Genomic DNA, 16,177 nt, shown 5'->3' with positions numbered 1-16,177 from the left:
GGATAGGGCAATCTCGATAAAATATCTGCCACCGTGGGGATATGAACACCGACCAACTGGGTGGGAAACCAGCACTCAAGCCTCAACACCAATGCTATCCCCTTAACTGTAGAATTTTTGAGATTATCGTCGTGAGAAATTTTATATTTATGAAAATTTTACCTGGTGAACATCTAACGTTCGAAACTTCAATTTGGCGTGATCATTTATACTCGCCTTAAATTGTTTGCGAGGATTACGTCCCATATAATGCCGAAACAACCCAAATTTTTGTCTTACTTGGGGATTATGCGGGGATTTAACGTCGTTGTATATAATCACTACAAATTTAATTTTAGTCCTTGATAAGCTTTCGTCATTATTAGTCTGCCTTCATAAACCTTCTCTGCTGTTATATTCCCACCTGAACAGTGTGTGAGTTCCTTGCCAATGGCATAGTTTTCTTAAAACGCCTACTTGAAACTGCTAATTCTATTACGTTGCACACTGTGGTGAACGACGCGGCGGTGAAATATACATGTATTGCCATGAGAAAAAATTTCCCTTCCACCGGGAATCGAACCGTGAACTTTTGAATATCTGTGCCGCTGCGCTGACCACTGCGCTCAAATTTGAAGAAAAAGTGGTGAAATATGTTCGAGTGACCGATTTAAGTCCTGGCGATGGAAATATTGTTTCATCGTTGCTGAAGATTTGATTGAAAGGTTGAGTTTTATTCTATTTTTGTTTAACCATTTGGCAATCAAGAAATATTTTGGAGGGTCTTTAACGAATCGTTTCTCTACGATTCCGGGCATCCTCCCTATTTTCCTACTCTAGAGATATTTGATTAGATTTTGTCAATAGCACGGCACTCTTTAAGTAATTTACAGTGAAAGTTGATGCAAATAAGAATAAATGCATTTTGGATAATTGATTATTTTATCGAAGAATTGAGCAGTAAGTTACAAGTCTCAATTGGCATGAGTTGAAGACCTGTTTTGGCGATGGTATTTACACTACAATTATTTTTTTCGTCATGGGAAATGGTTGACATACAGCATCATTAATCCAATCCGCCTTAACTTGAGGTTTATAGTTATTGACGAACTGTTCGATTGAGAAACAAGGTAAATTCATGGTTGTGGAGCTGGCAGAAATTCCATGTGAAATTGAACGTAGAATGCAGGGCTGAAGTTGGGGACAAGTTTTTAGAGGGAGTAGGAAATGAATTGATAATTTAAGCGTCTGCGTTGCAGTTTTTTTGCGTTAGCAAAACAACGAGTTCTTGATCAGTCTAGGAAAGAAATCGTTTTTCTCTCTACCACAAACGAAACCTCAGCTGTGTGCGTTAATGTATTCTGGACCGTGCTGGATGCCTATTTCTTCATAATACCCTGCGAGCATATAACCGATAGGGTATTTGGCAGGGATTTACCGATCACCAGCATGCAATAGGCTCCCCACAAGCACGCCACAGTAGCATTAAAATATTCAATATTAAAAATAATTCGTACACATTCATGCAGGTGGTCTGAGCGCCCACTAAGCTTGCATAACCTTTTGAAATTCTAGTCCTTAGCAAAAATTCTCTTGAAAGCTAAAAATAGCTAACAGTAACAATTAGTTTATCGTTGTGTGATTAGAATCATGAAAACTGTTTTCCGTGTATATGTATTAGCCAAACAAAACTAAGCAAATGATGAAGCAGGTTACCGTTACCTTCTTTCATGACTTGCCCGAAAGTCGCCCGTGATCAACGCGAAGTGCGAACGTTAGTTTTTCGTCTATTTTCTGGAGCCTACGTTTTCGCTTGCAAGCACCGTCCGGCCTGCGCTAGTTAGTTATTTATGTGACCCACTTGGTAAATGTTAGGATTTCTGCAGCAGATGAGAATGAGGAAGAGTAATATTTCGAAGCCTGTCGGGTGAACGGCGCTGAATTGTATAATTGTACCATTTGGTACTATTGCTTTGAGAATGGCGTAGTGGCCCGGAAAGCCAAAGGGTCGTGTTTTGATTCCCGGTATTAGGAGAAATTTTTTCTGATGGCAATTCATGCACAAAATGAGAAGAGTTAAATCAACGTATCCTGCAGGCTATGCAACCGGCGAACTCGTGCGTGTTGTGAGTGGTTGCCTACTTGCGGAATGCTTACCCTCCATTGAGCTCGCTGTCAAGAGAGAGATTTGAGATAGGGGCCTGCAAGCGAAGGCGAAACCCGAAATCTCCCCGTTCAGGCCGCTTGGCTGTCAGAATTCGTGCTACTAGATTAACCCCTTGCGCTGAAGTGACGAGTCTAGCTCGTCATGAACTTGCGAAGCCAAACCGTGCAATGGCGAGTGTATCTCGTCATCGGATTTTCATTGGTTTAGCTCTATTTTGAGGAACAATATAATTATTTTGAAAGCTTAGCTATGTTAAAAAATTCAGAGTATACATAAATAATTCATATTTTATGAAACGTGATGCAATCGAAGGATTAAAATGATTTTATCTATAGCTGTCTTCTCCATGTTTAATAATCACATTTCACGGTTCTACATTGATTACAAATTACAAAATACCATTTCACTACCTACCATTTAAAAGAGAAAGAACCATAGAAAAATTAAATGGAGAATAGGAGCACGATATTCAGAAAAGTAATTGAAGTGGAAGGGGTTTAGGAGATGACCATTTGCCCGGCGGTCGTATTTTTAGCCGTCGTTCACCAAACAACCTTATCAGAAAGGAACATGGGGGCGGTAGCATGGGTAAGGGCCTTGCTGGAGTGATTGCTATTCTGCCTATAGACTGCTTGGCGGTCACGCTGCCGGCCACCTCAGATCTCTGAGGCAGTTGGAGACCTAAGGAAATATCCGTGAGATACAGTATGAACAATTCGAGTTATCTCTCACACACTCTCAAAGTGGTGGCCACAGAGAGGCTAGTTTTTGTGACCACTTTCAGGTCTCTAGTAAAGATGGGACACTTAAATAGACGAATACTTGAGTTTTTGAGAGTAATGATGTGATTCTTATCTTAAATATTGGAAATCTTATTAAATAAAATAAAATTAAATTAAATAATATTAAATATAAAGAAAAATAGGTTTTCTGTGACATATGTCGGAAAATGTAGGAGGCTCTTTGTTGATTTATGTAGACTCAGTTTTGGTGGTTATCGGCTGTAATATTGTCATCTCATTAGTTACTATATAGGGTGGTCAGAAAATCACTGATATGCTACCATGGACGTTTTCACATAGAGTAAGTTATTTTTAACATAATACCACTTCAAATGTTTTTGCTCAGATGCATCATTTCTGAGCTATTCATGATTTTAGTCAGCCAATCAGAGTGCAGCTCAGGAGAAATACGAACATCCTCAGGGAGACAGTGTTGTGGAATCGAAAGTGGTTTTGAAGCAGCAGTCAGGAAAAGCGAAAAGATTATTTTACTCTTCAACCAATTTGAACATAGAGCTAAATGCGAACCAACAATCTTCAGACTGGTAGTCTCACTTGCACTACTGAGACACAAGCTCAACAATACGGCCAAGGGCACTGCATAACAGAGCTGCAATTCCATCCCATTGAAGGTTAATTTCTGTTGCCACTGCGGTCACATTTTAACTGGTTTGCAAAAATGTCCGCGGCACAGTGATGAATGCAATGCAATGCACTTTCTTCCAACATTTTGCAGTATAAAGTTTGTCATTGTGAGGAATAGCTGAAAAAAGTTATGAATTTAATAGATCACATTATGAGGAATATAAATTTCGGTTGATACTCCTAATTATACCATATTTTGCCATGAAACTTGGATCATATTGTCCATCAGAGATGCAAGTGGCGACTTTTGTAAACCCATTTAAATGCATGGTTTGTGACTACACATTTAGATTTTCTTGTCTAATATGATCAACTTTTAGCATAGAGCTGAAATGTAAGCCTTCTTATTTAGTGCGAATCTCTTTGCTTCGTAATTTGTGGTAGGTGATGTCAGTGCAAATTTTGATATAATAACCTAATTAGTTTCTGGTAAAAATGGAATTATTTAAAATTGCAATGGAAAAAAATTAATTATGATAAAAAAATTAAAAAATGAACTTTTGAAATGAGATAAAATTAAAACAATGTTTTCGTGTGAAGAAAGATTAGGGAAAATTCTAGAAATACATATGAAATGAAAGCACATGTGTAACAAAAGAGTGTTAGCTTTAGGTAGTGTACGATTGGGTGAATTACCACTGTGTTATAACAAAAGGCAAGTAAAAAAAATGCCAGGCTTTCTTACGAATTCTGAAAAATTTTAAGTTCATAATTTGGACCAATTTTATATGTAAACCAAAACTGGTGTTTCTCATTTGCTTACCTCCCAAAAAAAAGGGCATGAATCGCTGATGTATTTTCCTAAAGCCAAATGGGGAATTTACGATTGAAAATCTGAAATATGCTCGTTACATTAAATAAGCTTTGTATAAGGAGGAACATGTCCGCAAATTTGAAAAAAGTTTAGTTTTCAGTCATCTTTGTAAGTGATTCAAGTTCCCTTCTGTGTATCATCATTGATTAAATATCATTATTTTTTTTTCTAGTTACCATGTCGGACTGGACCACAGACGACTCATTCACGAGTCAATGTGGAACAGAACAAGAATTGCCTTATACAAATAAGTCGGTATCGGTTTTCCCTGGTTATCTCAGGCCTTACCAAAATTCTTCAAAAGGTCAATGAAATGGTAAGTATAGCTACAGTTGTTGATGGTAGTGGCTTAGATGTGCAGGCTGCTCTGCTTCAGTATTTTTATGTGAGAAAGTGGTTCTAAGGGTATGAAAATAGAGGTGCTGTGATTGTCTTTCAGTTTCCAACATTGATGGGTGCACCAAAGCAACATGGTCCAGATTTTGAAAGAAACTATTATGATTCCCTTTTGATTGTAATGGACACATTGGAGAAATGTTTAAGTGGTCAGCCAAAGGACACTACGCGTTTTGATGAAGCCATGAATGTCAAACTTCTGCTAAGGGAAATCTGCCAATTTATTGGTAATTTTCCTCATTAAAACTTTCAGTTTTACATTATTTTTAGGCTTAAAATGAATGAAATGGAAGTGATTGGAAATATGAAATATTGTTTGTAGTGCTTAGGATGGAATGAAAACTACTTTTGTAGTGACTTAATATAAAAATGGTTGTAACATGCTATTTTCTTTTGTTTCAGATGTACATAATAATGAAAATCCAAATGTGTTGCAACTAAAAAATTTAGCATCCAAAGTATTATTTGCGTTAAGTTTAAACTTTTTCAATGCAGTATTTAATAGGATATCTGCCCGGTAAGTAAAATTGACCGTATGAATAGAGAAGTTTTATGTTAGCTAGTAAGAACTCCATGAATCCTGAAAGTGTAGATTAGTTTGTTCTTTAGCTTTCGAAGTTCATTTTTGGGTTAGTTTTCTTGTTTGTATTTCTTTCTTTTAGTAGTTATCACTCAATTCCTAATCTGATATTTTCTTCTCTATTCAGTCTTCAAGAGTTGAGTGCGTGCAATGATGAAAATCCTGACTACAGCGATATTGAGTTAATTCAACACATTAATGTTGACGTGCATAGGCTAACTAAATTATTAACTGGTAAGTATAATGCTATTGATGCTATGTCCTAACTTTCAGCTGTATTATGGGGTATGATTTTTCCGTGATTATTTATTATTCTCTTAAATCAGTGCAATAAATATTTCAAGGTGTGTGGGAATTGAAAGTTGGTGTTGATGGGAAAATTATGTCAGTTGCGATTGTTTATGTCTTTGGTTCCTAATCAATATGCGTCCAATTTTGCAGAAACTATTCAAAAATTTCGTCTGCTGAAAAAGTCTGCCCATCTTGTCCTGATAACATCACTAGAGAAAGCCATTTGGAACTGGATGGATACTTATCCTCCAGAGTTTGCGGAATTGCAGGTAGGCTATACTGTGCTAGAAAACCTTTAGTACCTCCATATTTTATGATTTTAAGATATAAATGTTGAAGCATAATTTGGGCCATGTAATACATTATTCTTTCAAGTGCTTAAGTACTACACTCTAATGCTTTTAATTTGATGTTTCATTGTTTGTCCTTAGTAATTTATTGTTATTTATGTACTTGTTCCTGGTTATCTGTGGTTGAAAAAAATAAAATAAAATTCGAAATTAGGAACTTATATTGTAAATCATCCTTCTCTTAGCTTTTTATGTTATCTTTTTGTCCCAATAGAGTGACTTCATGTGTTTCCAACATTAAATTGGAGTTGGATCTATCACACCCTTCGGTTAAAAATTATTCAATTAATATTATTTTCTGTGTAGGTCTTGGTTTGATTGGTAGAAAACCATCTACTAAGGCAATGTGTGTGAAATTAACTTTAATTAAAAATTAGTTTCTTTCCATTGGCTGAGATTTTCCAAAATTTATTGACAGTTTTAAAAAGCATGTTGAGGGTAGAATTGAATCAGGATTGATCATCAATATTCCCACATGAGAACCCTTGACCTTTCTATCTAAAGCTTAGGCCTGTTGGTCACTACCTCTGTTTAACAGCAGCGAGGATTTTCTCTGTCATTGTTATACTAGTGTGCTATTTCCTCTTTGCTTCCAATAGTCCTTGATGAAATAATATCCAGGTGATGCATGGTACACAATGATTGCATAGAAAGGGTTGTTTCAGGTGAGATGTGCTGGAACCATGCGGTCATGAATGAAATATCCTTTGTAGGTTTCACTTAAAATCTTAATCAATAATGTGATACAAGTTGTTTACATTGTTTCATCATATTTTTAGTAAAGTTTGAAAGTTGAATTTGCGAATGATATTTCATTAACATCATGCAGCATATTTAAGTCAATGGTGAACCTTATCAAAGGATATGCTTTAATGATATGATACAATATACTTTCATTTGACCTAAGTGTTTGAAGTATATGTTTAATATTTTTTTCTTCAGAGAAAACCTAATGAAAATCTATCCAAATGTTGTGAGGGATTATTTGACATTTTGGATGGCTGTGGAGACAACAGGAAAATCAGGGCTGCTGTGTGGCCTTTGCAAATTATGTTGCTGCTTCTTTCACCCGTAAGTCCTATTGCAACCTAATGTTCGTCTCATTTGAATGTGTACTTGAAGTAAACTATGTCATAATATCACCTGTCATGGAGAATGACCTATCTGAGCAAAGCTCTCAGATTTACATTCGTTTTTTCCATGCATGTTAAGCTGTTGATCCCTTGAATATGTACTTTGATCCAATTTTTTCTTATCAAATGGTATGCATTTGTTGCAAAAGCTAATGAATATCCAGTGGCAAGAATACTTACGACCACACTATGAAATGGTTTCTTGGTCGATTTCGTGAGCAGCTAGCCAGAATATAATGCACTCACCCAATTTGGGAATACATAGGGTATTTGAGGCCAAATGTGTTGCAGACAACAAATTAAGAAGTTGTGGTAAACATGAAAAGGACCGAGATTTGGAAGGTGAACTCTAAAATAATTTTCCAAGAAGCAAAGCCGAGAATTGATGGATTATCACAATGATCACTGAGTTTTATTCAAGCTGATGTGTAATGATCCTCACTGAAAGGAACTGCAGCTGCCTTGCCACAAATGGTAGTGGTTAAATACAGAAACTTTTTCACAAAAGAAATATCTTCTCTCTCATGGACCTCCAATAAAAATATTCCTATTCTGAAAATTCCCCATGAAAACAAGGAGCATCAACTCTAGGAAGCTGAGATAATTGATTAACAGCTAGAGGAGAGGTCTCCGCAACTGAAGTTTTTGATTTGGCTGTGAGTAAAGCATACTCTAAAATAGAGAAAGTATAATAAAAGTAATCCTCGACGTCTTCTGGGAGACTCGAATCCAATGAGAAAGCCTCCGGCTGGTTATTGTTGAGGCAAACTCAAGAATGGCAGCATTTTGAAATTGAGAGAACACATCCTGAATTTTAGCCCTTAGAGCCCTGAACATGTCAAATTATGGAAAGGATATTGTAGCTTTGAACTGATCATGCTTAAAGTGAAGAATTTTGAGCTATTAGTACAGTACACACACTATTACATATCTGGGCTAACGATGGGGAGAGACGGCATGAATAATGGGAAAACACGGATAAGCCAAACTTTATCTTAAATGTCTTTTAATATTCATAATTTACGTAGAACAAACAACATATTATTATTTATGCAGTTATTCTGTTATTTAAGAGTGCTTCCCGGACTCATTGAGATCTTTCTTTACCAGTCCGCCATCTTTTTAGTGGCGATAACATGGTTTTACTCGTATTATTAATGCTCCATGTAAGGCCTGGTTTCAAAAACCACACATCTGTGGTTGTGTGATCATGGATACAGAAAAGTGGTTTGCACAAATGCTTCCAAACCACTGCTTGATGTCGGAAACTACGCTGTCAGGCACCACGCCACATAGTTGCATCTCACACAAGTTGCATCCCGAGTTGCAACTGCTGCACGCTGTGTATCCGTGATCAAGGACCACAGTCCCACACTGCGAGGCTTGGAAAACAGGAACACAGTGCTCCTGTGAATGCAACTAGTGAATTTACGATGGGGATTCTAACGGGAGTAATAAGCCCGGTGTATCCTAGCATTAATGCCGTAATTCTGATGATTTTGCATCTGATTTTATTTTTTTTAAAAAGATTGTGGAAAATATTGAGCGAGAGTGAAAATCATGCACGTATAATCCGCAACACGGATAATCCGCAACACGGATAAACCGCAGCCGGATAATCGGGAGTCTGCTGTATAACTGTTCTCGTGTTGCAGTCCCTTTTTCTTTTGTTTTGTCTCGCCCACCCATGATATCCAGAAGAAATGGGCAATGAAAAAATAAAAACATACCAAAATCTCCGGAAAAATGAATAGGAATAGCACGAAAAGAATTCCTGTTTTTTTTTTCACCAATGTTTGTTCTCGACTCAATGGAGTTGAATGCCTGCAGAAAAAGGTAATTGACGGAACAAGTCTCGAGAGCCGGAATGCTAAGGAGGAATGGAATTGTGTGGTTGGGTGAGCAATAAATGAGGAAAAGGGAGGAGAAGATGGGTGCAGGGGTGCCAACTTGGAAAAAATATTGGGGGGCCCAAACCAGGGATCTTGCCCCGGGAAATTTTATAAGTATTGAGTTTTAAGTATTTTAAGCATTTTAGAAGAGGCATATGATCAACATTAGAGCCCTGATAACTTTAATCTCGATATTTGGACACTCCGGGGAAAATGGACAAGCCTGACACATTTTTTTCTCACACCCATAACGAATTTTTGAGGGGGCTCGGGCCCCCTCAGGCCCCATGGAGTCTGCGCCACTGGATGGGTGGCCCCACGAGGGATGGGCTGCCGGCAACATGCCTCCTCTGCAGAATGTCCTCATAAAGAGAGAGAGAGTATCGTTCAGCCATATGTCCTCTTGATTATTCACTCTCAACATGACTTCTCTTTCTCCCTCACCCTGTCACCACTAGTAAGGACAAAGGCTGTGAAGCGCAATAAAGAGCAAAACAAGTTTGATATGTGTCCAGGGAAATGAGAGTAAACAAAATGGGAAAAGGATGGGACCTCTATTGCCGTCAAGGAGCAAACACCCTCTTTTTTGTTCTTCAACGACTGGCATTATTGCTCTTTTTTATTCTTCAACGACTGGCATTATTTTTAGACATTTCACTGTTGAAGGGTTGACAAATTTCATGTATCTCTAACTATTTAAACTGTAACTATTGTGTTAAATCTTTCTCGAAGGTAGTCGATCATCGCTATGAATTTCTTTGCAGAAAGTTTTGGAAGAAATAGTGAATGCTGATATGGGAGCACCTTGTTCTCCTCGTCACTCTAAGAAAAAACAGTTTATAGAGTCAATAAAACGAGCTGTTGGGCAACATACAAATAAGTTCACAGAACCTGCTGCCTTAACCTGCGTTAAGTTATGCAAAGCGTCCACCTACATCAGCAACTCTGATCCAAATAATGTTGCATTCACTCTTGTTCAGAGTGTCATCAACGACTTGAAGGTAAAATAATTCCATTTTTATGTAAATCATTAGTATTTTTGGAATCATATGAGTGAGCTTACTTAATCATGTGGTCATTAGTTTTTCATAGAAATACATATTCATTCTGGGGTTGAAAGTCTTGTTGAAATTGTATTTGGATTTTGTGCTTGCCTGTCATACATATTTTTCTTTGAGTCATAGAATAAATGTTTAATTTCAGGCGCTGCTTTTTAATCCCAACAAACCATTTGCACGAGGAATGACAGAATTGGATTTAATGGTTGATTGCTTTGTTTCGTGCTTTAGGATAAAACCTCACAACAACGAAGCTTTAAAAGTGTGTCTCAATCCAAACTTTCCTTCCATTTATCATTTTGTGCTTGTCAGCTCCTTGTACAGGTAACATTACATTTTATCATATTCTCAAGTGTGTAATGTATTTCTACTCTAACGAGGATGGCTCATAAATGTTCAGTGTTTTCTCAAAAGTATATCAGGGTCCATGTTTATGCATGAGTTATTAGATAACTCTGTAAAGAAGATTGTCAGTGGGGAAAGGTCCTTATGCTGAGGAGGGAAGGGGAGAATGAAAAGTGGATTCATATTTCCCCATCCAAAATCCAAGGGATTTTTTTTGTTTGAGGATAGTAATTTAACTTTGAAACAGTGTAATCTATTGATGATGCACTGATTTACTCATGGAAAAAAAGTAGGGGGAAATTTAAAATATGTTGAAACAAATTCTAAATTAACAAAAATAATCTTTCCCCGAGAAAAAATCTTGTGTAGCATCTAATTAAAAATAGATTATTTCCAGTACTCCTGAGAAGTTCTTCATTCCGTGTTTATGCTTTGGTCTACCTCTGCATTTAAGGCATTAGTGTATTTTATGGTATTCATAAGTACTTCAAATATCAGCTTTAATGGCTTAGTACTCTTTATACTCATTACTGCAGACAGTGAAGCATTCAGCATATTTGTCATTTGATATTAAATGGACCTTGTACCTCCAGTAGGTACTGTAGAGCAGTAATTGCTCCTGATGCTCAATCATCTTTTATTTGGAGTTTCATTCTATTAAAATGTAATCTTCCTCTCCTCAATGTAATCTCCATCCTCCACTTCTCACCTACTTGATCTCTCGTTTCAAACCCTTAACAACATCCTTTCTGCGACTCTTACTGTTCTCTCTTGGAACTTACAGTTTTTATTTGTCTAAACAGTGGCTACATTTTGCCAGCACTTAAGGCTTTACATTTATTCATGGAAAGGTTTCACTGGAAAAGGGAATCCAATTGAAAACATGGTGTTTCCATGATTAATAAATGGAGGCATACGTTTGATGTTTGGTCTGCTCAGGCCTTAAATTGTTTAATCTGATAGGAGGCTGTTGGTGGGCAATCTCAGAACTTCTTAAGAATGATTTTATTTCCTTCAAATGTGCAAAATATAGATTTCAGGTTCATGTAACAGAGGGAGGAGGTACTGTATATCCTAGTGCAAAATGTCATAAAGCAAATAAAGACCTAAATTTTTGATTTTGACTCTTTGCTGTGGATGGTTCTTATTGTGGAGCTTCATAATTTTCTTTGGCTAAACTTTTCAACTTCAACTAATTTCAAATGTACAAATGACAATTCTTGGAATTTCTTAACGTAATTCCTCATGAAGGTATTTATTATCATGGCTTAATATTAGTGATGCGCGAATAGTATCTACAAATGCTTAAATATCTTGAATAGTAGAAAGTATTCGATAATCGAGATCTCGAATAATTATGCTCAAAGTATGATCTCGAATACCTCGAATACTTTGAATTTCGCGCCATACACTGTCGCACGCACGTCATTGGTAGTTGACTCGGAAAAACGTAGAGGACTCTAGTCTTTAAGTGCATGTAGCACTGTTTTAGGCAAGTTGACGAACTACATCAAATTCACGGAATAGAGTGGTGAAAAGATATTGTTCGACGTGAGTAGGGGATAATGATAAAATAAATATCGGATGAAAATATCCGATCCGAAAGATCTGGCTCTGATAATCAAGGATCCGATGCGAATCCGGATCCGAAAAAAATCCTGGATCCGTCCATCCCCAATTGAAATAAATAATATTAAGTTTTATTTCATGTGCTGATTATATCCTACTGTGATGGTGTGATTTTTATTTTCAGGATCATAACTCAACCACGATTAAGTTGGTGGCCCCAGATCGATCTTGTATATAATAAAGCGTCAGAGCTTAGGTCAATGTTCACCGATACTCTTAATAAAGTAACTCAGGGATACATTTCTCACACACCACTAAGAATGATCCAGGTGAGGAGAGAACTTTGCATCTTGCTCTGAAAATGGTTTTTTTTTTTTAAATGTGGATTTCTTGACTGATAAAACTATCCTTTTTCTTTCCAGTCATTAACATTGAAGGGGAAAGACAGCACATCCAAGTTCAAAGATAAAGGGGAAGAAGGGCCTGGGTATAAAAATCTTTTGTTATGGATGGTCAGATTAATTCATGCAGATCCTATGCTGATGCTGAATGTAATTATCTTTGATTTAATGCTATTGAGTGTACTTAATTTAATGAATATCATTGAAATGCATGATTTAGGCCACTAAAAAATAGCTTCTTTCTGGTCATGTTAAAGTGACCCTCATTGATAATTATCGTTTTTAATTAATTTTAGACTCAAATAATCATTACGTTGTGCTTCCAAACCGGGTGTGTGCAAATGAGTGAATGCCTGGCTCTTGTGAAGCTACCATGCCTCACTAAGCGCAATTTCGATTAGAGCAATTTCTATATCACACAAATTCGTTCCTTGGGGAAACATCACAATGCAGTGTAGCCTAATCAAAAAACTTTAATGCTCTCATGATAAAACGTGAATTTGCACTAAGTAGGTACACACGAAATTGCTATCATTTTATGCGTATTAATAGAATTGCTTGCCTCAAATCTTTTTTTTTGTTTATATATTAATCAAAATCCACTGCTCTGCAATGGCCAAAAGCAATACTCATCATTTGCTCCAGATAGCCGGCCTACCGAAGTAATTTATCTCGTCTCCTTAACAGAATGACAATAGTTAATTTATATCATTAATTAAGCGTGGGGCTGGTGGAAATGAGTATTTTTAAAACAATACGGTTTGAGATGTAGTTTTTGCCGTAATAGGTTAACAGGTGATTGACTGCCAGGTAGAGGGTCTACGCTAAAGCCTTCAAGGTCATCAGTATTCACGGGGGAGAAATGGAGTGGTGGGCGAGTTGCATATGAATAGCATCAATACGTAAAAGGTTTCGCTGTAAAGTCTCAAACACAATGGCTTCATTCCCTCCCAGCAATCGTAGGCCCTCTGCATCTCAGGAATACAGTGCAGCAGTTGAAGGTAATTTCGATAGAGCAATGCAGAGTGAAAACCAAGAGAACAATGGCTAAAAATAGGAATGCGGGTACAAAGATCGAGAAGTTATCAAGAAAAACCATAAACGTAGAAGAGGAATTGAAAGAGGTCAATAACTTTGAAAATGGAGAGTGTCAAAGTGATATTGCGCGGAAGTTTAAACTCACGATTCTGAATAAAGACGAAATTAAAACATCAGTGATACCTCAGCCGCACCAACTTCAACCAAGCAGTCAACACATACGGAAAGTTCATTGTGAACCTGTACAAAAAGACAAGGGTGATAATCGCTCTTAGACATTTAGTGAAAGCTCCTGTTCCAGAATTTTAAACGGCAAGCTGGTATATTCAGTGTGGCGATATCAGATGAATCTGCAAGTGTTGATAGCGCAGTCACCGCAACTTTTCTGATGAACTCCAAGCTGTGATTGAAAGTGACTCCTTTCCCCCTCAACTAGTTTTTAGTGTTGACGAGACTATATTGTTTTGGAAAAGAATGCAATCTTGTTCATTCATTGTCAGGGAAGGAAAACTGGGTCAGGTTTCAAGGCATTTAAAAACTGTTTCACGTAGCTGCTGATGCCTCGGGGGACTTCAAATTAAAGCCAGTTATGATTTATCATTCACAAACTCCGCGAGCAATGAAATGGTATTCAAATTAGCACCAGCTTGGATGAGCGACGAAGGGGCCTGGGTAACACAATAATTGTTTTTAGGCTGGTTTGAAAATTCGTCAACTGCCGGCAATGCATTACGAACCCCTGAGATAGCAGATGTTAGCCCACCCGCACGGCAGGAGGGAATTTCAAAAGCACGTACCAATTTTTTTAAACTTTAAAAGTTTACATGAAGAAGGTTTTCTAACGCTATTGATAGGAGTATGTATGGTTTAGAGGAAATTCAATACACAACATCTATGCTACCAGGAATGCATCCCTATCTTACCATTGTTAAAACACTCTCATATAATGCAAATTCGTGTAGTGTGAAGACCCCAAGGAACGCATCCCTTGCACTGTATGAGGCATGGGTGTATAATGGCCTGGCTCATCATGTGTAAATAGGAATAATTCAGTTTCTTTTAATATATTGAATGGTAAAGAGTAGATGTACTCACTATTAATTTCATACTGGAAGCTTATTTATGATGTACGAAAAATCCACACAGAAAAAATCATTCGCCTAACCAGGATAATTGATTTGGGGAATGATTTTTTCCCTGTGGATTTTTCGCACAATTTGTGCATTGCGGGTGACTCCCGTAAAAGTTAATACCGTGGCTAGTCCCGGTAATCTTAAATTACTTATTAATGATATTTTTTGTACCAATCAGTGAGTGCTTAATGTTCGAACGAATGGCATATGTCCATGCAATTTGTCATGTTGTCTCACACCTTGGCTGTCAATTTCCCCTATCACTGTTTCCACCTCTGCATGTATATTCAATAGAAGATCGATAATCTGAAAATGGGAATAAGAGAAGCATCTAAGCAACAGAAGGTTTTCAGAAGGAATTTTTTGAAATTTCTATTTTATTAAGTTGCATTGAAAATATGGCTATCTAATTGGTTTAAATGTCGTCTCAGAGCTTGGCTGTCTTCACACTAATCCCACGAGAGCTAGTAATCTAATTTGCCGTTTTCTTCTGCGAAATATATTTCATTACGTGACTTGGGATACCTAAATGTGGTGATCTCGTGTAACAGAATTCACAGTACAAACATACAATGTCTATTCCTTGAACTCACTGGAATTATTTTGGAGGGGAATGGAAGTGGTTTGAAGTTTACATTGTGCGCACCGCACACCCAAAATTACTTAAAATCTATGCAAGGAGATCTGCAGTTTTATGAAAAATGTGTGGCACATGAATGATGTGAGTTCATTTTCTTTCTTGAAATACAATTTCCTACTTTTTCATTCATTGAGCTCCAACCGTATGAAGGGGAATTCTGCTGATGTCTTTTTTCTACATGCACTCATTTTGCAGCAGTGAGAATCAACATGTTGTTTAAATCACATTTCTTAAGATTCCATTTTTTCAGGTGATAGCACTCTTTTCCAATCAGAAGTTTGTCTATTTTTGAAAATCCACAAGTTAAATAGTCAGTTCCTCCGTGCACTGGAGGCTTGCAGTAGTTTTGTATTGCATATAGCAATCCCTTTTCACAACTAGAGATTCTCAAAACATCTTTAGCCCTTCTTAATGGTCCGTGTTTGAAACTTGGAATTAAGATAAGCAGTTGCAAGAGAGAAGTGAAAGACTACCCTGCATTATGTTCTCAAGTTGGTCGTTAGGTGGAAGACCCCTCGATAAGCCCTGCAGCCTGAAGGACCTATCTCCATATGAATCATGCGGACTAGTGGAAAATTGTTTATGAAGTTAATGCCAAATAGTTTTTTCAAAATGCTCGCCTTCTCTGCATGTGTGAGATAAGCTGCAACTACTAGTATTCAATTTCAGGGTTCAAATTCACAATCGGTTATTTTGTATGGTAACACATTCGAAGTGGGACTACCTCCAATCCAAGGATTTGATAGTTACCGATATGTTTATGTTAGTAGTCGTGAAAATGACTTAGAATTTGCTACATGTGCACATTGAAAAATATGGAGAGGCAATACATTGATGTTCTATTTAGATTGTAAAAATATTCTGCCATTTTCCTCCCATTTGTGGGCAGCCTCAATAAGATCACTTTGACGACTAACCTACCTTCACGATTTATGAAAGAACTTTTTCATATGTCTTGAATATT

The 16,177-nt window shown here is 37.1% G+C and overlaps 1 protein-coding gene across 9 annotated transcripts in view; it reads left to right on the top strand.

Annotated features, from left to right (window-relative positions):
* The window catches only part of LOC124156553 (neurofibromin), a 115,273-nt gene that overhangs the window by 10,191 nt on the left and 88,905 nt on the right, over window positions 1–16,177 (top strand). For all 9 annotated transcript variants that reach the window (XM_046531166.1, XM_046531163.1, XM_046531169.1 and 6 more), the window contains exons 2-11: window positions 4,560–4,703; window positions 4,827–5,010; window positions 5,186–5,300; window positions 5,491–5,597; window positions 5,805–5,923; window positions 6,947–7,075; window positions 9,794–10,030; window positions 10,233–10,411; window positions 12,186–12,330; window positions 12,424–12,552. In XM_046531166.1, coding sequence (XP_046387122.1) covers window positions 4,560–4,703; window positions 4,827–5,010; window positions 5,186–5,300; window positions 5,491–5,597; window positions 5,805–5,923; window positions 6,947–7,075; window positions 9,794–10,030; window positions 10,233–10,411; window positions 12,186–12,330; window positions 12,424–12,552 — 1,488 coding nt within the window. The remainder of the gene's footprint in view (window positions 1–4,559; window positions 4,704–4,826; window positions 5,011–5,185; window positions 5,301–5,490; window positions 5,598–5,804; window positions 5,924–6,946; window positions 7,076–9,793; window positions 10,031–10,232; window positions 10,412–12,185; window positions 12,331–12,423; window positions 12,553–16,177) is intronic.

The sequence above is a fragment of the Ischnura elegans genome, chromosome 3, assembly GCF_921293095.1.
Source record: "Ischnura elegans chromosome 3, ioIscEleg1.1, whole genome shotgun sequence".
NCBI classification, from domain to species: domain Eukaryota; kingdom Metazoa; phylum Arthropoda; class Insecta; order Odonata; family Coenagrionidae; genus Ischnura; species Ischnura elegans.
This window is presented reverse-complemented; position numbering and strand designations above follow the sequence as displayed.